We start from the raw sequence: 25,634 nt of genomic DNA, 5'->3' as shown, positions 1-25,634 counted from the left end.
CAAGCTCTCCCCTCTTTCAAATACTTTTGCTATCACCTTTCTTACCAGGGAACATACACATACACACATAGACACACGTATGTGTATATGTATGTGTGTGAATATGTGTTGTTGTGTGTCTATATGTGTATATGTGTATGAAGATAGTGTGTATCATCCATGAGACTAGGACGAAAAAAATGATGTCCAGTTGTAGCCCTAACTCCCAGCTATATGTGGAATGTCTTCACTTTTCAAAATCAGACTGTTCAGCTTTTTAAATATAAATTTATTAAGAAATTGAAACTAGTTACACCACTTTTGATAAAGTGGGTTTTGGTTTTTTGGGGAGATTTTTTTATTAGAATTTTTTGGTAGCATCAAATTTTTTGATTAGAACTCCATTAATAAGTATTTCTAAATCTGCAAGATTTATATTGAATATACTTTCAATTTTATATTTAAATGTTGACTTTGAGATATTAATACAGAGTTTAAATCTTATTTTCAGGCTGATAATCGGAAGAGACATAAAGAAGAAAACAATGATCATCTTGATGACTTTAAAGCTGCAGAACATGCATGGCAGAAACACAAGCAGCTCAATGAATCTATCATTGTTGCACTTTTTCAGGGTCAATTCAAATCTACAGTACAGTGCCTCACCTGTCACAAAAAGTCTAGGACATTTGAGGCCTTCATGTATTTGTCTCTCCCACTAGCATCTACAAGTAAATGTACATTACAGGTAAATTAAGATTGAGAGAAGATTTATTGAAGGAAAAAAATTTTTATATGCACAGAGTTGTACTTTACTTGGTAATTTATTTCTGCTTTTTATCCCTATAAACATTTTATAGGGTAAAACTCACAAAAAACTGTTTTAATTAGGCCTATGCAGATTAGAAGAAAGTGTGCGTTTTTAAAAGAAATTTTCCTTTTTAAAAAATATTTTCCTATTAAATATTCTTTTAGAATTGATAATGTTTTTCAAAGTTTGTATTGAAGTTTTAGAAGTTAATTTGGGAAACTGTATGTTGACTTTAATTCAGATACACTTTTTATAAGAAATTGCTTTACATGAGGTATCAAATATCCTATTTTGCACACAACAGCAGTGTGATTTAGAGAGCTTGTTGACACTTTTAGTGTCAGCCTCTTGTCAGTCAGAGCGTCCTGCGCCACCAGGTAGAAGCTGCCCCTTGACGCTCTCAGGACATGCGGGCGTCTTCCCTGCTCCGTGGGCACAGCGCCATCACCCTCCACACTTTGTCCCTATCACCTCCTCCCTTCTGCTTCCTCAGCAGATCCTAACTCTGGAGTTGGGGGGTGGGGGTGGGGGTGGGAAGGCAGGAGCTGCTTTGTAAATAGTTTATTCATCATGCCTGACAAAGTAACTTACTGAATAGATGCTCAGTAATAAAAAAATAAGTTAACAAGTATCTACTACTTATTTTTGCCTCCAGGATTGCCTTAGGTTATTTTCCAAAGAAGAAAAACTCACAGATAACAACAGGTTTTACTGCAGTCATTGCAGAGCTCGTCGGGATTCCCTAAAAAAGATAGAAATCTGGAAGCTGCCACCTGTGCTTTTAGTGCATCTGAAACGGTAAAAGGGACACATTTTTCTACCTGTTTAGTACTTTTTAGAGGAAAGATTTCTATGTATTTTACTCTAAACTTTATTGTGCTGTCTGATTAGGATGTATAACAAAGAAAGATTATCAGGTTAGGGTACTTCTAGGGAAATTAGCGGAGAAGGCAGTGACACCCCACTCCAGTACTTCTGCCTGGAAAATCCCATGGACGGAGGAGCCTGGTAGGCTGCAGTCCATGGGGTCGCTAAGAGTCAGACACAACTGAGCGACTTCCCTTTCACTTTCATGCATTGGAGAAGGAAATGGCAACGCACTCCGGTGTTCTTGCCTGGAGAATCCCAGGGATGGGGGAGCCTGGTGGGCTGCCGTCTATAGGATCGTACAGAGTCGGACACGACTGAAGCGACTTAGCAGCAGCAGCAGCAGCAGCAGGGAAATTAGGCAGAAATGAAGGGGCTCTAGTTCACTTTAGTGTTTGCAATAACAGGGCAAAATGACAGCACTACTTTTTCATGTAACTCTTGTCTTTAAAAATCACTGAAACTGGGGAGGAAAGGATAGATTGGGAGTTTGGGATTGACACATTCACACTGCTGTGTTTCAAACAGATAACCAACCTACTGTATAGCAGAGGGAACACTGTTCAGTATTCTGTGATAACCTAAATGGGAAAAGAATTTGAAAAACAATAGATACAAGTAAACTGAGTCACTCTGCTGTACACCTAAAACTAACACAACATTGTTAATCAATGATGTTCCAATATAAAATAAAAATCTTTCACAAATCGGTGAAACAAAATTATTTTCAAATTATTGGAGATTCTTAGCCAGTTATTTATGTTAATTTCAACACTGATATATTCAGATTTCTTATGTAGATTTTCTACAAAAACTTATAACATTAGTTATCCTTTTCTGCTTGTTGCAGATTGCAAAGGTATAGATAAACATTCTACAAATGATTACACATTTGTTAAGATTTTTAGTGCTGTGTATTATTCTTGGAGAATATCTTAAAGTATAAATGGTTCAGAGTTCACTCTTTAAAAAATAATATTGAAATAACCATATTACACCAACCAGTATTTTGGTGTTTAAAGAAGCAGTATGTGTTAGGATAATGGAATGCCATTATTTCAGTCACTAGGCTGTGTGCATGCAGTTTCTGGCTCTAGTTTTTTCAAGTTCAGTTCAGTTGCTAAGTCATGTCCGACTCTTTGCGACCCCATGAACCGCAGCATGCCAGGCCTCCCTGTCCATCACCAACTCCCGGAGTTTACCCAAACTCATGTCCATCGATTCAACAATGCCATCCAGCCATCTCATCCTCTGTCATCCCCGACCCTCCTGTCCCCAATCCTTCCCAGCATCAGGGTCTTTTCCAGTGAGTCAGCTCTTCACATCAGGTGGCCAAAGGACTGGAGTTTCAGCTTCAACATCAGCCCATCCAATGAACACCCAGGAATGATCTCCTTTAGGATGGACTGGTTGGATTTCAAACCAGAGTGGACTGGAGCCACTCTCTCCTGTTATTTCTCGGTACTTTGTGGTGATTAGCATTATAAATAGGGGTGTTAGTAACTTCTTAGCTTTGTCAAAGACTCATCTAATGGCTCTAGCTGGTCTAGGGATTAAGGCACCAAGGTGTGGCTCTGCCTCTATCACTCTTTTTACCTGGGGCAAGACATTTGTGTGCCTCAATTTCATTTGTAAAACAGAAATGAAACCAAGTATTTTTAGACAGGTCCCTCCACTATTAAAATTCTAAGTGTGTGTTTGAAATAGATTTTATGTCTAAACATAAAAACTGTCTAAAACTCTGGATTGTTAATGAATGAATTGGGGTTCATTCTGATGTCTGGTCTGTCAGTATAACTGCTGTAATGTTTTGCTCTGCAGTTTTTCCTATGATGGCAGGTGGAAGCAAAAATTACAGACGTCTGTGGACTTTCCATTAGAAAATCTTGACTTGTCGCAGTATGTTATTGGCCCAAAGAACAATCTGAAGAAATACAACTTGTTTTCTGTTTCAGTAAGTATCTCATTGAACTACTTTTTCTTTCAAAGCAAACTAAATAAAACAAATTTCAGGTTGTTCCTTACCTCACAGGAAAGTAGGAATAACATTAAAGCTCTGAAATTATTGACATATTTTAAATAATTCAATTTGAATTGATTTTCTATCTTGTTTTGCACAGAATCACTACGGTGGGCTGGATGGTGGCCACTACACTGCCTATTGTAAAAATGCAGCAAGACAGCGGTGGTTTAAATTTGACGATCACGAGGTTTCTGATATTTCCATTTCTTCAGTGAAATCTTCAGCAGCTTATATCCTCTTTTATACGTCACTGGGACCACGAATAACTGATGTAGCCACATAAGGAAAAGTAGGTTTTAAGCTAGTTACCTTTTAACAGGCTGAGCAACACAACTCTTGAATTGCTTATAAAGATTCTGGATAGGCATTGCTGACCATTTAAAGGACTTGTAGGACAATGAGAGCTGTGTTACTATACCATATACTTCTGGTCAGCGCTATTATCAAAAAACTGACCAAGAATATTTAACAAGTATTGCAGTAAGCATTCCTTACAGGTACCATTTATTTCAAAACAAGTTTTTTAGTTTGCTCCAAAGTTAAAATAATTAACTAGCTAAGCATTATTATTCTGCTGTTCTAAAAATCATTGTATTCTTTATTTTCCTATTCACTGTTATGGCCTTTTCACATTTCTAAATCCCAGCTTGATCTAATGAATACTCTAGAATGATGTAAAGCAGATAGGAATGTATGTGTATATATTTATTGCACACTTGCACATCAAATCAATGTACATAGTATAATATGTGGTCCTTTTGTGAAGCCTAGAACTCAGAGGATTGCTTTCTCCCCCCTCCTTTTGGCCTATTCTGAGTAACTGCAGTGCTTTCTTAGGGATATGACAGGGCAAAGCTATTTTTTGTTGGCTTTGGGCTGTATTTGTGCACTAAATCTTTATTCTAAAAAAATAAATGGAAACTTTTCTTTAATTTTTTAAACGAGAATTTTAATTTACACCTACATTAAAATCTTAATGAGAAAAAGAATTAAAAACCCTGTAAGTGTTCTGTCTTTAATTTTATATTGTTAAACAGGACAGCAGAATTATAATTTTTACACACCTTTATCCCAATACAGTGACTTAAAATTTAGTACACTTACTCTGTTGTATCACTTGATTTCACTCTTCCTTCACCTTGACCATGAACTGCATATAGAACTCATGATTCTCTCAAGAATTGAAAGTCAAAGTAGGATATAAAACCTTAACACCCAGGCAGACTTACTCTATCAAGAGTAGTAGAGTTCTTAGGATTAAGGTAAAAAGATGACTGCAAAGTGAACAGAATTATAAACCACATCTTTACAAACTGATGTATTAAAAGGGATAGAGGAGCATAGAATTTATCATTTACCTCAGGGACTCGGTTGTTACAGGTAAAGTCAATATAAACACTCCATATAAAAATAAGATTCTAAAGGTGCTCCTGAAAGATGTCACCATTAGTGGATTCCCAGGAAGAAGATGAAAGAATCGGTTTTGAATTGTGAAATGGACGACTTTTCATGTTCTGCAATTAGTCTGAGTGACATAGCTTCTTGGCTAAATTATCAGAGCAGTTAATATTTTCAAATCACAGAGCCACTTGAACAAAAGTTATTTTGGTTTAACTCCATGAAGTATCTTTGGAAAATAATTTGTTGGATATATCTAATTATGAGATAACCTATAATAAAAATACACATTACTAAACACTGCATTTTGAAATATGCACATAGTACATAGTTTGAGTGCTATAAAGGTCCCCATCTGTTAGTACTGCATCATTTTTTTGCTGCCTTTTTCAATGGGCTGGGACCCATGTTTGTTATAGACTTACCATGTAAAAGGTTGCATAATATGCCAGAAACATTTAAAAATGTCAGTGAATGCAAGTAAGTTGCAAGAGTTTTAATGACAAAGCAAAACTTAAGTACCAGGTTCTCACTGCTAGTTTTGCAATTTTCAGGAAACACCATTTTCTTAGCTCTTGCATTTTTGTCTAGGTATAGAAAAGGGCTGACAGCTGTAGAACAGGAGATATGCTGCAGCAGTTTGGACTGAAGTATCTGGAATCTCACTGACTCGTGTGTCATCAAAGCTGTACCAGGCCTGGGTCACTGAGTTCTTGCAGAAAGCAGTGTAGTGGCCACCATCCAGATCACCAAAATGGTTCTGGGGGAAAGAGGAACGTCAGACTTAGTGTTTACATTAAAATACTTAACTGTTACAGCCAAAAATGTAGGGCCACAAAATATTTTTAATAATTGTCCTTATACTGGATTAAAAGGAAATGACAATTTTAAGTCAAATCATACATATATAGCCTGACTGCTCTATTTTTCATGTCACTGAAATGGTTATACATTATGTTCATTGGCTATTTAATAGAATATGTTATGAAACAGGATAGTATTTGACAGCAGCTAGTATTTATCAGTTAATACTGAGCACCTACCATCAGTTCAGTTCAGTTGCTCAGTCATGTCTGACTCTTTGCGACCCTGTGGACTGCAGCACGTCAGGCTTCCCTGTCCATCACCAGCTCCTAGAGCTTATTCAAACTCATGTCCATTGAGTTGGTGATGCCATCCAACCATCTCATCCTCTGTCTTCCCCCTTCTCCTCCTGCCTTCAATCTTTCCCAGCATCAGGGTCTTTTCAAATCAGTTAGTTCTTTGCATCAGGTGACCAAAGTACTGGAGTTTCAGCTTCAACATCAGTCCTTCCAATGACTATTCAGGACTGATTTCCTTTAGGATGGACTGGTTGGATCTCCTTGTAGTCGAAGGGACTCTCAAGAGTCTTCTCCAACACCACAGTTCAAAAGCATCAGTTCTTTGACACTCGGCTTTCTTTATAGTCCAACTCTCACATCCATACATGACCACTGGAAAAACCATATTTTGACTAGATGAACCTTTGTTGGCAAAGTAATGTCTCTGGCTTTTTAATATGCTGTCTAGGTTGGTCATAACTTTTCTTCCAAGGAGCAAATGTCTTTTAATTTCATGGCTGCAGTCACCATCTGCAGTGATTTTGGAGCCCCCAAAAATAAAGTCTGTTTCCATTGTTTCCCCATCTACTTGCCATGAAGTGATGGGACCGGATGCCATGATCTTAAGTTTTCTGAACGTTGACCTTTAAGCCAATTTTTTCACTCTCCTCTTTCACTTTGAAGAGGCTCTTTAGTTCTTCACTTTCTGTCATGAGGGTGGTGTTAACTGCATACCTGTGGTTATTGATATTTCTCCCAACAATCTTGATTTCAGCTTGTGCTTTATACAGCCCAGCATTTCATATGATGTACCCTGCATATAAGTTAAGTAAGCAGGGTGATAATATACAGCCTTGATATACTCTTTTCCCGATTTGGAACCAGTCTGTTTTTCCATGTCCAGTTCTAACTGTTGCTTCTTGACTTGCATACAGATTTCTCAGGAGGTAGGTCAGGTGGTCTGGTATTCCCATCTCTTGAAGAATTTTCCACAGTTTGTTGTGATCCACACAGTCAAAGGATTTGGCGTAGTCAATAAAGCAGAAGTAAATGTTTTTCTGGAACTCTTGTGCTTTTCAATGATCCAGGGGATGTTGGCAATTTGATCTTTGGTTCCTCTGCCTTTTCTAAATCCAGCTTGAACATGTGGAAATTCATGGTTCACATACTGTTGAAGCCTGGCTTGGAGAATTTTGAGCATTACTTTGCTAGCATGTGAGGTGAGTGTAATTGTGCAGTAGTTTGAACATTCTTTGGCATTGCCTTTCTTTGGGACTGCAATGAAAGCTGACCTTTTCCAGTCCTGTAGCCAGGTTCCAGGTATCTCTTGGGAGTCAAGACTTGCCTGTTACTCCAAGAGATACCTAGAGTCAAGAGCACCTACCATACACAGACTATTTATTAAACATCAAAGGAAATTTTAAAATAATAATCTCTCCTAAATGAGTTTATAGTGTAATTTTGAAGACAGGCATTAGACGTGAAAAAAGACATTTAACATGGCAACAAGACATAAAAGGACTGCATATTGTGACCACACAATTTGAGGGAGGTGCATAGCAACAGCTCCCTCAGTCATCCAAGGCCCAAAGAAGAACCTGTTCCATTCATCTTTCCAATCCCAGTAGAGGAATGTTTGAAACAAAGGCATTGGAGAACCTCATTTCTCAGAAGTAGTAATGCATACAGCAGGAGTCAACAAACCATATCTGGCCATGGGTCGGAGCCAGCCCACTGCCTGTTTCTGTATGGCTCATGAATTAAGAATGCATTTTATATTTTTACATGGTTGAAAAAAGGTAAAAAAAAAAAAACCAACTATTTTGTGACATGAAAGTTATGAAATTCAAGTTTTTCAACATCCTTAAATAGTTTTATGGGAATACAGCCATGCTCACTTGTTTATAAGTGGCTGCTTTCACACTACAACAGTAAAGCTGAATAGCGACTAGATACATGGCCTGCAAAGCATAAAATATTTATTGTCTAGCTTTTTACAGAATAAGTTTGCTGATTCCTCGGGTAGGTGGAGGAAAACGGATTTTTCTAGTCAATTCTGACTATGAATTCAGCTTTAATACTACACAGTGACCTTAAGGAAATTGTTTAACCTTTCTGAGCTTTTTTTTTTTTTTTTTTTTTTTAATATTATTTTATTAGTTGGACCTTTCTGAGCTTTAACTGCCCTATTTTTTAAGACTAGGTAACACCACCTTGTCTTATATACAACTACTATTTCTCTGGTAGTGCAAGCACATAGGAGGTACTTTTTAAGTGTCCCCTTTAACCTTCATCTTCCTCACATCTCCCGTTACACATTAGAGAAATATCCCAAAGCTAACATTTAAAAGATTCAGGCTCTGGTCCTGATGTTGGCCATGTGACCTTAAGCTGATACACTTAAATTTCCTTATTTATAAAATCGTGCCCAGAGACTTCCTGGTGGTCTAGTGCTTAAGACACTGTGCTCCCAATACAGGGGTGTCAGGTTCAATCCCTGGTCAGGGAACTAGATCCCACATGCTCCAACAAAGATTGAAGATCCCCAGGTCACAATTAAGACCCAGCACAGCCAAATAAGTAGGATAAATACTTAAAATGTTCATAATACTGTGATGTAATTCGGTTGAGAAAAACAAAATGTCTGGTATGGATACAGATGATGAGTAATGTTCTAAAGTGACTAGATAGATCATGGGTAGAATATGTTCAGTTTTTTTTTTTTTAATCTTGTTGGATTTATTAAAATTTTATATTTTATTGGAAAAATTTTTTGAAGAGACAACTTATGTTTTGCTGATTTTTCTCCTGTTTTCCTATTCTCAGTTTCATTAATTTCTGCTATTACCAGTTTTGATGGCTTGCTGTAACAAACAAAAAAATGAACATAACAGTAGCAGGTGAAGCATCATTCTTGACTTCTGTTCCCAGTATTTTTGGCAAACAGCTAGCCTGAAAGCCTTAGTATGAAACTGTAAGGAACGCTGAATGAAACACGATAAATACCCATTGAAATATATGGCTAACTTTAAAGATAGTATAGTGAAAGTAATCTCAAGGGGCCAGGTATAGAGGAAATAAAAGATGAGTGTGATATATGGTTGATCCTGTGACTGTCTGGGAGTAAAGGCAGTTTCTGGACTCTAGAACCACTATGCTTGGGTTTTAAAGGCACTAGGGTTGGAGGTAAAGTCTTAAGTCCCTGCAAGGTGAGGCATTGGAATGAAATTCACACACATAGCCACAACCTCTTAAAAGAGATTAACCCTCAATAACAGAACAAATGGGACTTCCCTGGTGGTCCAGTGGTTAAAAATCCACCTTGTAATGCAGAGGATGCAAGTTAGATCCCTGGTGGGGGAACTAGGATCCTACATACTGGAGGCCAACCAAGCCCAAAGGCTGCAACTACTGAGCCTGAGTTCTAGAGTCCGTGCACCACAACTACAGAGAAGCCCGTTGCTGCAACAAAAGATCCTGCAAGGCATGCTGCAACTAAGACCTGACACAGCTAAATAAATGACGGGGTGGGGGGGGGGGGATCTATCCTCCAGTGTTTAGCTTAGCTTAGGCCTCTGGGTACAAAGAAATTCCTAGAAATTTGTTACCACAGACCTGGCTTCTTTGGGGGATTCAAATTTAAACTGTTAATACCTGCGTGTGTCAGAATCCTGTGAATTTAATGTGAGGATGAGAATTATTTTGGGGTTGCTTGGCAAAAGAAAAGAGAATTACCTTCTAGATTGATGACCTTAATTCAGGCTGCACAGGATAACCACACATTAAGGGGAAAAAAAGCCAGTGATGCTTCACTGGTACAGTGAATATTCACAATTCAATATTACAGAACACACAAGAAAACCACTCACCATGAGTAAGAGAAGGCAATAAATGAGATTAAACTCCAAGCACTTTAGGTAATAGAGACTATAGAGAAAGTATACAAACATTTAAGAACAGGAAACAAACTTTGGAAACTTAGAAAGAACTTACAGAAATGATAAATACTTGAAATTAAAAATTTCAAGTGTTCATAGTACATAGAATTGAAGAGAGAATGAATACATTATACAGATGAAACTGAGGAAATTCCCCTGAATGTAGTAGTGGCACGAAGTTGAAAGAGAACATTCAGTGTATACCTAGCAGACGTGCTAGAGAATAGAGCACAGGAACAAGGCACTATTGACAGTGACAATGACTAGAAATGATTAAGGAAAGACATGAAGCTTCAAAATTTAGAAAATATGGTGAACCAAGGATAAATAAAAATAATACTGCAAGACAACAAACACAAAGTTTTAAAGGCAACAGGAAAAAAGGGTTATCCACAAAAGAAGAATATGATGGCAGAACTCCATGGCAGCCATATAAACCTGAAATAATAGTTTTAAAACAATAAAAAAATAACTACATCCAGAATTTGCTCTCTAGTTAAAGCATTCAAGAATCAAAGTAAACTAAAGATTTTTTTCAGTCAGAGACTTAGACTTCGGGATAGCAGACTTGAGGTAAAGTCCACTGAAGTATGTTCTACACAAATAAAATTGAGTACAAGTGGAAAAGTGATACATAGAGCAGCCTGAGGACTTCCCTGGTGGTCCAGTGGTTAAGAATCCACCTGCCAGTGCAGGGGATGTGGGTTTGATCCCTGGTCTAGGAAAATTCCACATGCCTGTGGAGCAACTAATAAGCCCATGTGCCACAACTACTGAGAATGAATGCCGAAACTACTGAAGCCCGCATGCTCCAGAGCCTGTGCACTGCAACTATACCAGAGCCAGTGAATCAAGAACTACTTAAGTCTGTGTGCTGCAACCACTGAAACCCATGCACCCTAGGGCCTGTGCTCTAAACAAGACAAATAACCACAAGGAGAAGCCGGCGCACCACAACTACAGAGTAGCTCCTGCTGGCTGCAACTAGGGAAAGCCTGCAAGTAGCAGTGAAGACCCAGCCAAAAGTTAAAGAAAAGACAAAAAATTGATATATATATCTTTCAGTTATTAACTTTGTTAAAGCAGATAAGAATATATACTTGAACAACACAACAAATTTTATTTAATGAACATATGGAACTCTGAACCTAATTTAAAAATTCTTTTCACACACATAAAGCTAGTACAAAAAGCAAGTATCAACCTATACTATGAATGGATAATACTGGAGCATATTTTCTGATAAAAATGCAGTTAAGTTAGACATTAGAAATACAACTATATAAAATTATGTTTGGAATTTTTGAAATGCACCTCTAAATAACAATTTGATGGAAATCAAAGGAAGCTGAAGATGGGAAATAAAGACCTTAGAAGTCAATGAAATAGAACACAAATAATCAACAAAACCATAAGCTGGTTCTTTCAGATAACAAAACAGATAAACCACAGTGTTAAGGATAAACAAAGGGAGAAGTGAGAACTCAATTGTGTTGTTTAGTCCCTCAGTCGTGTCCAACCTTTTGCAACCCCATGAACTACAGCCCACCAGGCTCCTGTGTCCATGGGATTTCCTAGACAAGAATACTGGAGGAATTGCCATTTCCTTCTCCAAGAGATCTTCCTGACACAGGGAGAGAATCTCCTGCAAGCCCCCTGAATTGCAGGCAGAATCTTCTTTATTGCTGAGCCACTTGGAAACAATTTTCTGCCAATAAATTTGAAAATGCAAAAAAACAACAAAAAAAAGGATTTTAAATATTCTTAAAACCATGTTAAAATAAAGCAAAGCTTTTATAAGTTAAAACAGAGAAGTGTCTTCATGATCTTTGGGTAGAGCAAGCTATGGTATTTTCACACAATGGAATATTATACACCAATGAAAATGAGTAAGCCACAATACATGCAATAATATGAATGAATGTTGCATAATTCTGAGTGAAAGAAGTCAGACACAAAAGAATCCACACAGTAGGATTTCATTTCTGTAAAGCAGAAGAACTGGCAAAACCTGTCAGCAGCCAGTGGTCTGGACTAGAAGGGGCCACACAGGCAGTTAGGGTACTGGTAATATTCTACTTGAACCATATTCTGGATACACTGGCAGGTTACCTTTTTGCAATTTTACTGAGTTTTGCATTCATGGTTTCCATTTTTAGAAAACAGACTTGTGGACATAGGGAGGGGAGGGTGGGACAAAGCGGAGATTAGGATTGACATATATACACTACCATGTATAAAATAGATAGCTAGTGGGAAGTTGCTGCATAGCACTGGGAGTTCAGCTTGGTGCTCTGTGATAACCCAGATGGGTGATGGGGTGGTGGTAGAAGGGAGCCCTGAGAAGGAGGGGATGTGTGTATACACTAGCTGATTTACTTTCAAGAAACGAGTTAATTTTATCTTATACAGACTGTGCCAGAGAATAGAAAAGAATGGCAAACTTATTTTATGAGGCTAGAAACAGGCTGATCCCTAAAACAAAAACAGAAAAGGACAGTATGAGAAAGAAAGTTACAGGTTAGTTTCTTGATTGTAAAAATAGATATTAAAAATGTGAAAACAATTTTAGCAAAAAAAAATTAAGTAGAAAATGAATGTTGTTTGCTATGTTAATAAAGGAGAGATTCAGGTCAGTAATCTTCAAAATGTGATCTGGAAGAATAAAGTTTCATGTGTTAGCACATGCCAATGCATTATACAAAGTTGTGAGAGCAAAATATTAGAAACAACCTGGATACAAAGAATTACTAAAAGCAGGTAAAATGTATGCACTAAAGCTAATCTATCAATATGGATTAATATCACAAAAATAAAGCTGAGGAAAAAGTTATAGAAGGGTATGTAAGTTAATTATACTAGATTTATAAAACATGCAAAACAGACTATATCACACATGCATGTGTGACAAAAGTATGAAAGAATGCATGGGAATGTGCTGTGCTGTGCTAAGTCACTCAGTCGTGTCTGACTCTTTGCGACCCTATGGACTGTAGCTCGCCAGGCTCCTCTGTCCATGGGATTCTGTAGGCAAAAATACTGGAGTGGGTTGTCATACCCTTCTCCAGGGGACCTTCCCAACCCAGGAATTGAATCCATGTCTCTTACACCTGTGTTGGCTGGCAGGTTCTTACCACTAGCACCATCTGGGAAGCCCTGCATGGAAGTAATTCCTTCCAAATTCAGGACCGTGGTTACAACTGAGAAGGGAGCAAAGTGGAGTTGTTAAAGACACACAGAGGCTTGATTTTTTCCTACAATATTCTAGTCTTAACATCTGTGTGTGTACATATTGTGTTTTCTTTGCCTGAAATATTTCATAATTTTAAAGTTTTTCTAAAAACCAATCATTTGGAGAGGGCTGAAGGGGGTAAATACTGTTAGTGTATGATCACTATTTTCAAATATTTGAAGGATTGTCACATATAAGACATGTAAGATAAAAGAAGGACAGGGAAGCCTGGTGTGCTGCAGTCCATGGGGTTGCAAAGAGTCAGACACAGCTGAGTGGCTGAACAACACCACCACATATAAGAAATAAGAATGAGTTCTGCTTGGCTAACACATACGTACAAGCAGTTGTTAACCAAAAAGTCACATAGGTGTTAGCTGTGCTGTGTTCAGTTGTGTCCAACTCTTGCGACCCTATGGACTGTACCCCACCAGACTCCTCTGTCCATGGCATTTTCCAGGCAAGAATACTGGAGTGGGTCGCCATTTCTTTCTCTAGGGATCAAACCCACCCCTCTTGCGTCTCCTGCGCTGGCACGTGAACTCTTTAGCACTGCACCACCTAGGAAGCCCAAAGAGTTTGGGCCCAATGTAGAGAGACAAGTTAACAGTCAGAGGCAGCATAACATAGTAGTGAGAGCAGGACAGCCTGCCTGGCTTCAGACCCTGGCTCTGCCCCTTGTAGGCACTAGATTGGAGCAGATTATTTAACCTCTGTTCCTGTTTCCCATTCTGTAAGATGGAGATGATAATAGTGCCCACGCCTCACAGGGCTACATATGAATTAAATGATTGATTATTTATAAAGTGCTTGGAACATTATCTGGTACATAGCAAGCACTATATGTTTGTAAAATCAAACAAATCTGGCAGATAAAGAGCCTTCCTTGTAAAGCAGAGAGCTCTTTAAGGGTTTATTCGGAAGCTGGATAAATATCTGTTAAGGATGGTGTGGAGGCAATCCTTCCTTTTTGGGCCAGGGTTGAATACTTCTCAAACTGCAGTATGCATTCCAATCACACGGGGATCTTGCTAAAATGCAAGTTTCCAGTCAGTAAGTGTGGGGTGAAGCCTGATCTTTCTTATTTCTATCAGGTATTTCCTGGGGAATAACACCTTGCGTAGCAGAGTTCTGGATGGCCTTTTCCCAGGACCATACATCACAGTTTCTAAGATGTTTAGTTCTTGTTTCTGATCAATCACCAATTTTCAGTAAATTCTAGGTATATTTCTTTCAAAATCAATTTTTAACCTTCAATTAACTAATAATTTAAACAAAGGATTAAGAATTTATAGGAAGCTTGGGTGACTCTTTTAATATAAACATGTACCTTTTCATACTGCAGATAATTATCATACAAGTTTTTATAAATTCTCCTTTTGAATTTTTTATTTGAAGTTACAATGAGAAGTTAAAACAGTAAAATACAGAGGTGGGGCAATTCCTATTTTCATTTTGGAAGTCACATTAGAGTCTATTATGATAGAGAAGAAGATGTCACTCTAGATTTCCAAATTGGCAAGTTAGAGAAGGAAAACCATATTAAAGGGCAGGATAAATTAGAAGAAGAATGTCAAGGATTAACATAAAAAGGATAAAGTAAAGAAGGAACTTTTTTATGTTTGAAGTATGGTTCTCAGTTGAGAGATTAGTTAAAGAGAAAGATCAGTTGAAACAATATTTTATATTAATTCAATAAGCTTAATAGCAAATTACGACTTCAGCCCACCAGAGGACTCTGGTGAATCACACTGGGATCGAGTGGGAGCCTTGCCCATCTGACACTGGACACAATTAGACCTCCAAGTTCAAGTGAAACCTGAATGTTCTGAAGACGATAACACTGTGATCCAGAACAGAAACCCAGAGATGGCCTCATGCTTGGGGTGGGTTGATGCTCTGGGAAGTTGTAGAAGGTCTGGTCTGAATTATACTCCATGATTTCTTTCCTTAAGGGAATCCTCAATGATGACAGTTGATTCAGAGCCAATGGAATCCCCAGAGTTTCTTCAGGACTGATGCTCACAGGTAGTGATTATGTTTGGGGGGCTTTCACCATAGAGGGGCTCATGATTATTCAACATAAAGCTACTGGAAACAACTTGTGCTGCCCACTGCCCAGAGCACAGCTCACAAATGTCCCTAGATCTGAAATAGCCATGGAGTAGTGGGACGGTAAGGAGGAAGCGTAGAGGACATTGTATTCTTTCATTGCCCTACTGTTCAAGGTCAAAGCAGGCAGTTTCCAGGCTATTTTGTTTTTAAAAGAACAGTACAGGAGAAGTCAGGGTGAGATAGGAGTAGTCATTCAAGCAAATAATTCTACAGTTTTCTTTAAACCTGTGTTACTTTATATAGTTTCAGCATTTTACTCACCACCACTGCACAGAGGTTATATTTAGGATGTTTCCGAAAAATTGGACAAATGTAAGGAGTAAGGTCCAAGTTAGTGAGCGGGTAGTGAATATTTGTCCTCAGTTTCCTTTTCATTGTACCCAGAATGTCAAACCTGGAGAGATAAAATAAATGTGTGAGATAGTGAATTTGTAAACCACTCATGAATGAAGTCCACATACTTTCAAACGAGATCAGGTGCGTTCAGGGTGGTATGGCCGTAGACATCCACATACTTTCACAAGTTCATAGTTAAAATTAATTTCTTGGAAAGATTATTTGGTGCTGACCTTTACAAAAATTACTTTGTCTCATCTACATATATTTAGAATCTTCGCATCCACAACCCTTGCCAAAACTGAGGCTGGAGTGGGCCAAGGGCCTGAGTCAAGGAATGAGAAGGATTAGAGTCAATCTAGCAGGAGGAAAAGAATGGAATTAAGGCCAGGATCAGCACTGGAGGAGTAGAAATCACACTGGGGGCTTCCTGAAGCCTTCCCTCCAGCAGATGCTGTTCACCCTAACCAAGCTGACTCAGCCTTTTCTTATCTTGATTTCCGCACACATTGTCTTGGCAGTGTCCTGTTTTCCAGCTCTGAGGTTTTAACACATCTTTAATAAGATAAAACTTTGTGAAAATCTTGTCACATTTTCTAGGTGTTACATAGATCAGCAAATCTGAGGTCATATCAGAATCACCCCAAGAGCTTTTTAAAAAATACATTATGTTCATTTTGGAAAAATGGCTGATTTAGGTCTAGAGGAGGGAAATTACTGGATGAGCCTAAGATATTCTTGTGCCAGAAAGTAAAGAATCTTGTTTGCAAAACCTAAAGGAATATCAAGGGGAAATGTAAAAAGGTGGCACCAACTAGTGAAGATTTTAGGGTATATGGATACTCATTATATACTTTTTCAACGTTTCTGTATACATGAAACTTTTAAAAATAAAAACTGAGCCGGGATGGAGATTAAAAATTAAAATAGTGATGCTCAGATTCCACGTCAGACTTATGGGATTAGAATCTCCAAGGGTGGAGCCAGGGAATCTATTTTTAAAAAGCACTCAAAGTGAGTTCCAAAATGTCTATCAATAGTTAAAAAGATAAAGAAAACATGATGGAGTATTACACAGCTGTAAAAAGGAATGAAATTCTGGTACACATCACTACAAGGATATCTGACCTTAGAAACATTATGCTAAGTGAAACAGGTCAGCAAAAAAGACAAATGTGTGACTATACTTATGTTATACTTAAGTATCAGAATAGGCAAATTTACAGACAGAGAAAGCAGACTGGAGGTTACCAGAGGCTAAAAGGAAGAGGAATGAGCGGTGGTTAACGGTTCCAGAGTTTCTGTAGAGGGTGACGAAAAAGTTTTGAAATACTGACTGATATACAACATTGTGAATTGTAATGACTGCCAGTGAAATTGTACACTTAAAATGGCCAAAATGGCAAATTTTATTATGTATATTTTACCACAGATTTTAAAAAATTAATATACCCAACACCATCTAATTGAACACTTAAATAGGTGAAATTGCATGGTATGTGAGTTACATGTTAAAACTGTTCCAATAATCTGCTCACAAAATGTTAAAATCCATACCTTTTTAGGTGAAAGACAATTGTTTTTGGCGCTTTGGAAATGGTGGCCCTCACAGCTGTTTCTTGCTTGGTTTCACAAAAGGAACAGTGAATCTGGTTGTTCCAGGTCAATGTGTCTTGTTGAAAAAAACACTGGAGACAGTCCTATTTTGTAAAAAAGCATTTGATGACCAAACTGGATCCATCGCAATCTGGGCTCCTGTCTGTATTAGAACTCTGAAAGAGCTGCAGAAACATAATCCCCGGTGCTTTTCTCAAAGTCAAGTCCAAGAGATGCCAGCACCACAAGATGCAGCCTGGATAGAATCCACCTGGCAAAGGAGGTGCTGCTTTCTCACTTAGCTGCTGCAATGGATCCAAATGTCCATCTCATTTCTAATCTCTGAATCATCATTTTACTATTTCTCATTTGTTTCAGAATAATACCAAATATGCAATTTCCACTAACAAGTCAGAGCTTTAAGTTATTTGTCTCATCACAAAAGTGATCTGGAGACTGAAAATGGCCGTATCCCAGTATCTGGGCGTGGCCCATAATAAAGACAGCAGAACAGAGAGAATCAGATCTCATGCCCACAGGACACATTATCAACCAGCCAAGCCCCCTGCTCTGCAAACCACTGGCCTAAAGAGGAAGTGAGCACAGATTGCCAGTGCCTCATTTAGAGGCTTTGGAATTCATCTCCAGCAGACTTTAGCAGTTTGATCTGAGAAAAAGTCCAGGTCTGAATAAGCAGTAGAATTCTTTTTTCTAATTCTGGTATGTGAAAAAAGTTTTAGCAACAGATGTACTTTCATAATTTTGGATGAAAAATATTAATGTGTGTTTTTCTGCAAGGAAACTTACTGCTCCCTGCCTCCTAACAGCCACCTACCTTTTACTGACACCTCCCACCCCCCCAACCCCCCACACACTCCCTGATCCTCCCCACTCCATTTACAGATTAACTTTTGGTATTACAATAAAGAAATTTCAAGAGATAAACTAAGATACCATTCCATTCTATCTTCCCCCTCAAATTCTTCAGCTTTTGTCCAAATATAAGTGCTCAAGACTGAGTCAGATTCATTTCTATCTAGTTTCCCATCTGGACCTACAGAACTCTGGGTTGAAAAGGGGCCATAGAATTTTTATAAGTTTAAATTTCCTGTATGCACCAAGCCACCTCAATAGATTGACTAAAGCCCACTTATCTATCTATTTTACAGTGTGGCTGTTTCACTGAGCGTCATCAGAGTTGCAGCTGAATTCATAGTAACTTTTGGCTGTATGTCACTTTTCTACAAAACACTGTCATCATGGGCTTCCAATTTTTTTTAGTTATAAAGTGGCTCCCCTTATACTAGAAAATATAGGAAACAGTGCTGAGAAAATCCAGGGCTGGGGCAGAGAGAGACAAAAGAGGTCTCCAAGAGTAAGAATTCTTACCTGAAGAGAGCACTCGTATTCGGATGGAATGGGGAGGGAGATGATGGTGAAAACTTCGTTCTTGTAGGTGCAGTTCTCACACTTTAAACATATGATGCTATAACTGAGCTGCCCTTCAAACAGCTGGGTGATGATGGAGGACTCACTGGCGATCATCTTCCTGCAGCATCTTGAAATGGATTTTTTTTCATATGATTTTCTCCAGTGGTACTAATCAAGGGACAAATTCATGCCAAATCAACTACTGGTTATCAAAGTTGTTTTAATAGAATGACCTGATTTTTCTATCAGAATGCTACCCAAAACTTTAGTTTTGGATTCAGATAATAAATAGAATAAGATTTTAAGAGTATATAATAGGTATGATTTCTGATAATTCATTGATTTGCCTCTTTAAGTGAAGTTGAGGATGAGGACACCCTAATCCTGGTAAAACCCATGTCCATGGTGCCACAAGCTGACAGCCCATGATAATGTGATATCAGGCTCTAGAGGCAGGTTTTCCTGGGAAGAGGGTAAGCTGCAAACTGGCTTCTGGTCATGCAAGTTTATCTAGTAGTAAGATAAAGGAATTGGATCTTTCCTCCAGTCCCTTCAGGTTATATTCTATAGCCTCCTACTGTTAGAAAAAAAAAAAAAGTTTCTTAAAGAGCAAATGTTAAACTCCTAAGACAGCCCAATTTTGTTAGGCTTGTAGCCTGATGTGAATCTTGCTGATGCCCAGGAACAGCATTTCCAGGAGCATGTTCTGACTGTCCAGTGATTCTACAGCCTTAGCAAAATGTTCTAAAGGCACTATGCTTTCAGTCGGTTCTGCATTGGCAGCTTCTTTCATCACACCTCCTACCCGCATCTCCCACCATTAATTCTACCTACCTTTTTCAGAGCTTCATGAAGTTCATTCAGGACATAAATCAAGAATTCCTGAGCATCTTGCTGTGTCTTTTTCATAAATACTGGGTAGAGGTTGCCAAGAGCTGACCGAAATATTTCTGGTGAGACACAGTCAGAGTCTCCAAGCCACATGTCTGTCATCACACATGCAAAGGCAGTGGCAACCTCACTGCAGTCCCTAAGAAGGAGGGGAGATGTTTCTGGCTGATCATGTGGCATCAGACCCCAAGCTTCATTCATTTCTTGGTTGACCTTCTCATTTTACTCACCCTAGAAATAGGATCTGGGGTGCTGCAGCCTCTACTAACTGGTTTAGCCCTTTCCAGAAGGTCCCTTCCCTAACCTCACCTCGGAGAGCAGGGGTGGGGGCCAGGCCACAGGTAAGCAAATGGTCTTACTTTTGAAGAGAGTTAATGTACTTTCCCGAGAGGAAGTATTCCACCAGTGGTGAGATGCTGCAGAGACACTGTAAGATGGCGTTCATGTAGCATGTGTTGCCTAGGTTCCGCAGGCCTGTCACCCCCTGGAAATGGGGCTGGTTCTCTTCAGCCTTGTTAACTGGACACGGGTCATAGTGATCTGTGCACTCTGCACTGTGTTGTTGCCACGTGGAAAGAAAGGAAAGCATTTTGAAGAAACAAAATATGCACAAATGAAATCAGGCCCTCTCAACCTCATGACACAAAAAAGAGTTCTTCATAAGACTTCTACCAAATACATTCCCTATCAAAGACTGAAGTATTTGGACTTGTAAAACTGTGCTACTTGGCTCAGGACTGTCTGAACAGTGAAAGTGAAGTCGCTCAGTTGTGTCAGACTCTTTGCGACCCCATGAACTGTAGTCTACCAGGCTCCTCCGTCCATGGGATTTTCCAGGCAAGAATACTGGAGTGGGTTGCCATTTCCTTCTCCAGGAGATCTTCCCAAACTAGGGATTGAACCCAGGTTTCCCACACTGTAGGCAGATGCTTTACCATCTGAGCCACCAGGGAACTCTGGACTGTGCCTGCAGCCAAATAAACAGAGATAAAATTTCTTCCTAAAACCAAAGCTAGAGGACAGAAAATACTGCCCTTTCAGAGTCCTAGAATCTGCTAAAAATGCAGACTTTCTTTCTAAATACCATTTAGAGTATTTACAATTTTGCTGGACAAGTAATTTAATTATTATTACTAGTAATAATAATAATAGATAGCAGTTAATAACAATGATGGAGAAGGAAATGGCAACCCACTCCAGTATTCTTGTCTGAGAAATCCCATGGGCAGAAGAGCCTAGCAGGCTACAGTCCATGGGGTCACAGAGTTGGACACAACCAAGTGCATATGCAGAGTAAAAATGAAAGTGAAAGTGTCACTTTTGTGAGCCCAAGAACTGTAGGCTGCCAGGCTCCTCTGTCCATGGAATTCACCAGGGAAAAACACTCAAGTGGGTAGCCATTCCTTTCTCCAAGGGATCTTCCCGATCCAGGAATTGAACCTGGGTCTCCCACATTGCAGGCAGATTCTTTACTGTCTGAGCCACCAAGGAAGCCAGCTATCATGTATTAACTGGCACTATGTTAAGCATTTAACATGAACTTTCCTACTTAATTCTTGCAACAATTTTATGGGGTAGTACAGTTATTTTTGAATCCTGTTTTACAGGTGAGATATCATGTGTAAATGCTCTAGTCATCTGCTCATGGTAATATACTAAGGCATGTGCAGTGACTTGTAGAGAGACGGATATTTATCTACCTACCTATCATCTGTCTGTCAAGTTATTTGGATTTACATATCAAATATTAGGAGTCTATATGTGTGTGTACACATATATATGCCATATATACATTCAAGAGCATAACATATACACATATTAATATACATATATTAAGAGCACATACATGTTTATATACATATAAACACACAAACATACATGGAGAAAAAGAGCACAAACTTCGCAAAAGAAAAATAGATCTTACTTTAAATTCTGACTCTGGCACTTACTAGTTACATGATCTGGGACTTTTATATGTCTGTTTCTCATCTATAAAACAGGACAGTGTTACTTGGCTTACAGGATTGTTCTAAGGATTAGATTAAATGATGCAAGGCCTAAAGCACAGATTACATAGTCAATAAATGGCAACTTAACCTAAAAACAATTTTTAAAGAAATGACTGATCCAGGATGTCCTTAACAGTAGCTATGGAATTCGTATGTCCATATGGATCAACCAGACCGGCACAGAAGAGAGTCCTTTCTCCACACAGAGCTGCCTTCTGTGACTGGGCTACTGCACCAGGCAGCCCAGTATCTCTGTCCCCTCGATTTTTCTTTCCACACTTAGTATCTCAAATTGGGTCTCCAGGAGACAGCTACCTCACCTCAGTACCTCTGCTTACAATTCTGCCAGTTTGACAAGTTCTCTCTGTTACATGGAAGGACATTTCCCTTTATTTATCAGTATCATGGGAGGCCCTGGCCTGTCACTCTTTAGGAATAACTATTTGCTGGATATTAAATAACATCTTCCCTTCCATTTGGGGGACCTCCAATGAGTCAAACCTGGAAAAATCATTCAAAATGCAGCATGTACCTCCTGACCCCTTAAGCATGGCCTCCTCCTGCCACCCTAGCTAAGCTTATCTAAAAAACTATAGCAGACAGAAGCTCACAGGACATAGTAGATACTGAAGTCGTCTTCACGGAAAGACCGCTGTGAACCCATTTCATGAAACCACATTGGTCTTTCACTTCTATTTAGGAGCTGTGTCTAATCCTTTTAGCTTCATTTCTCCAAGCCTGTTACTTGGGTTCTTTCTGTTTCTAATAAACAACCTGTATGCTCCTCTCTACTTTCAGTAGCTGCAAACTGATTTCATCTGTACTTCAGGTACATTCCAACTTGGATTTCCCATACATCATAATCCTTTACACTTCAAGATTCTGCAACGTTGCCATTGATACTGTTAACTTGGCTGCTTTAAAACTTTCAAAGGTTAAATTTCAGAGAATTTACAGAACATATGACCCCTTTTCCTCCATCTTTCCAAGTGTTTATTGTATGTATATATTATACATTCTCACAAACACACATTCACAGAAGATTTGCCTTCACATCAGTGGACACTATGGCAACCCTGCCCCTTTAGGGCACTCATCCACTTACCCAGTGACCACACTTCTTCTAGGCCTTTGAGGGACTGTTTCCCATGGTGGAAAGGGAGACAGCAGTTTTTGCTGCTTCCCAAAACATATAACATTAGGATAGACTAGAGTATTTCCCTTCATGGTCATCAACTAGAGTGCAAAAGAGGTTTATACCCAGACACACACATCACATGAGTGCCACACAGGGCAAATAAAGTGTACGTCATAAAGGAATTTATAAGCTGAGAAATAGCAAAGCACACATGGTCTCCTGAGCTCTCATTTTCTTCATAGAGAACCATGTATAAGAAAGAACTTCCGTAGAGAGGGAACCCCCTGCAAAGAACCCCCCACCTTATGCTGTGTCTACAGAGCTAATACCAATCTGTTCTTCCTTTAAAGCAAATTCAGAATCTGTAAGGAGTAGGTAAAGAAAGAGCCATTAGGGTCAATTCAATTCCTTTTTTCTCAACTCTACATCAAGTAAAATGAATGAGATTACAGAGGGGCTTCCCAGGTGGCTCAGTGGTAAAGAACCCACATGCCAATGCAGGAGACACAAGAGACGTGGGTTTGATTTCTGGGTCAGGAAGATCCCCTGGAGGAGGAAATGGCAACCCACTCCAGTATTCTTGCCTGGGAAATCTGATGGACAGAGGAGCCTGGTGGGACACAGTCCATGGGATTGCAAAGAGTTGGACACAACTGAGTGACTGAGAATTAGCATCAAGCATACTAATGGAAAAAGCTCTTCAAAAATGTCAATATCAGGAAAGAAAGAAGGCTGATAACTATTTCAGACTAAAAAGAAACTAGAGAAACAAGACCAAATACTCGATCCTGAGTGGGATCCTGGATTAGGAAGAAAATTAGTATAAAGGGGTATTATTAGGACAATTGATAAAACCAGAATATGGATTACATATGAATAATTTTGTATTTTGTTAGATCTTCTGAATTTTATAACACTGTATTCTGTTTATTAAAGAGAATGTCCTTGTTTTTAAGAACTATACCCTGAAAGATTAAGGGGCAAAGGGGCATGATTTAAGCAACCTGCTTTCAAATGGATCAGAAAAACACACACAGACACAGAACATGATGAAAGAGGGAAAAGGGAGTGATAAGGCAAATATGAAGCAGATGCAGCCCAAATGCCTACAACTGGTGAATCTGAGTGAAGGTATACTACAGTTCATTGTACTCTTTTTAAAATTCTTCTGTAAGCTTGAATTATCTCAAACTAAACAGTTACAAAATTAAGAATGTAGTAGATATACTTGTCATTTGGATTTATCACCAAGATATATTATCGTTACGTCAAAAAGCAAGATGCTTAAGAGTTGCCTGTAGTATATCCAAATGGTTATCTATCTATCTATTTATCTATCTATATAGATATTTGTACATTAATATATACCTTTATATTTATGTTCAGGCTACACAAAGACATTAAGAATACATTAAGACATTAAGAATTCAAATGATGCCTGAATAAGTGATCCTGGCAACTGGAGAGGCTAACTCTTGCAGTTATTTGAACTTTGCAAATAACTTGAAGTCACCACAGTGGTGGTTCTGGAGGACTTGAATGCTATCATCCTGCTCCTTTTGTAGATGAATTTCTCCCAAGACCTTGTTTCTCCTAATCAATGTAGTCTGGTTAAAATTTCATTTTATTTTTGATACTGGAAGATAAAAACAAACTTCATATTGATCTTATATCCAGGAAGATTTCTAAACTTTAGTCTAATTTTTTTATTAATATATAGGTTATTTGGATTTTTTCCGTTCAATTCTTATGCATTTTATTTTTTATCTTTCAAACTAGCTAGCACCTCTCGTAAAATGCTGAATAAAAGTGAGATAGTAGGTATCCATAGCTCATTCCTGAACTGAGGAAAAATATTAAATAATTCACCATTAAAAATAATACTTACTAAAGGCATAATTTGTTTTTTGAGAGTAGCAATCATGAATGGATTGTGAGTGTGATGAGGTTTTTCTGTATCTTTTGTGGTAATCATGAGATTCTATCTTCTTTATTCTGTTATGGTGGTTAATTATTGATGATGGTCATACATTAAACTCACTTTCTATTTCTCGGGCTTCCCTGGTGACTCAGATAGTAAAGAATCTGCCTGCAATGCGGGAGACCTGGGTTCGATCCCTGGGTTGGGAAGATCCCCTGGAGGAGGGCATGACATTTCAGAGAAATCTATCTTATTTGTGACATAGTATCATCTTCACGAATTGCTGGGTTCTGTTTGCTAATCTTTTGTTCAAGATTTTTGTATCTACGTTCATTGAGTAAAATCACCTATGGATTAGTATTCTTTACCATGTCACAAATTACCAAAAACTTTGTGGTTTAAAACAATACGTATTTATTATCTCAGTTTCTGTAGGTCAGAGTCCAGGCATGTCTTAGCTGGGATCACATATTGCACTTTGTTGTCAAGTCTCTTTAGGATCATTCAGCCTGAAACAGTTCTTATAAATCTCCTTGACTTTCAATAATTTACACTTTTGAAGATTACTGGCCAGGTATTTTGAAGGATATCCCTCAATATGGGTTTGTCTGATTTTCCTCATGATCAGATTCACTTCATGCATTTGTAACATACAAATGTCAGAGAAGTGATAATGTGTTCTTACTGCCTCACATTAGATATTAGGTGCAACACAATTTTGATCTGTCCCAACACTGGCAATGTTAACTCTAAATTACTCAGATAAAGTGGGGCCTGCCAGGTTTCTCCATCAGTTACTTTTCCTTTTTTTTTTTTTTTTTGGCTGCATTGTGCAGCCTGGGGGATCTTAGGTCCCTGACCAGGGAT

At 38.5% G+C, this 25,634-nt stretch overlaps 2 protein-coding genes across 5 annotated transcripts in view; one reads left to right on the top strand and one right to left on the bottom strand.

The window, feature by feature from the left end:
• The window catches only part of USP8 (ubiquitin specific peptidase 8), a 45,954-nt gene extending 41,342 nt beyond the window's left edge, over positions 1-4,612 (top strand). For both annotated transcript variants that reach the window (XM_065940101.1, XM_065940102.1), the window contains 4 exons: positions 491-727; positions 1,446-1,588; positions 3,479-3,611; positions 3,778-4,612. In XM_065940101.1, the coding sequence (XP_065796173.1) occupies positions 491-727; positions 1,446-1,588; positions 3,479-3,611; positions 3,778-3,963 (699 nt within the window). In that variant the 3' untranslated portion in view covers positions 3,964-4,612. The remainder of the gene's footprint in view (positions 1-490; positions 728-1,445; positions 1,589-3,478; positions 3,612-3,777) is intronic.
• Positions 4,613-4,737: 125 nt separating this feature from the next.
• USP50 (ubiquitin specific peptidase 50) overlaps positions 4,738-25,634 on the bottom strand; it is a 33,728-nt gene continuing 12,831 nt past the window's right edge. Inside the window, exons 1-6 of one of the 3 annotated variants that reach the window (XM_065940105.1) lie at positions 20,059-20,483; positions 19,643-19,838; positions 18,767-18,976; positions 17,339-17,481; positions 15,707-15,839; positions 4,738-5,838 (exon numbers count right to left, since the gene is read on the bottom strand). In XM_065940105.1, the coding sequence (XP_065796177.1) occupies positions 5,647-5,838; positions 15,707-15,839; positions 17,339-17,481; positions 18,767-18,976; positions 19,643-19,838; positions 20,059-20,288 (1,104 nt within the window). In that variant the 5' untranslated portion in view covers positions 20,289-20,483 and the 3' untranslated portion in view covers positions 4,738-5,646. Of the gene's footprint in view, positions 5,839-11,034; positions 11,807-15,706; positions 15,840-17,338; positions 17,482-18,766; positions 18,977-19,642; positions 19,839-20,058; positions 20,484-25,634 lie in introns of those variants that run through there. The other 2 variants (XM_065940104.1, XM_065940103.1) reach the window with 2 other exon arrangements.

Source organism: Muntiacus reevesi, chromosome 7 (assembly GCF_963930625.1).
Source record: "Muntiacus reevesi chromosome 7, mMunRee1.1, whole genome shotgun sequence".
Taxonomy (NCBI): domain Eukaryota; kingdom Metazoa; phylum Chordata; class Mammalia; order Artiodactyla; family Cervidae; genus Muntiacus; species Muntiacus reevesi.
Note: the sequence above shows the minus strand (reverse complement) of the source record. Positions and strands in the feature narration are given on the sequence as shown.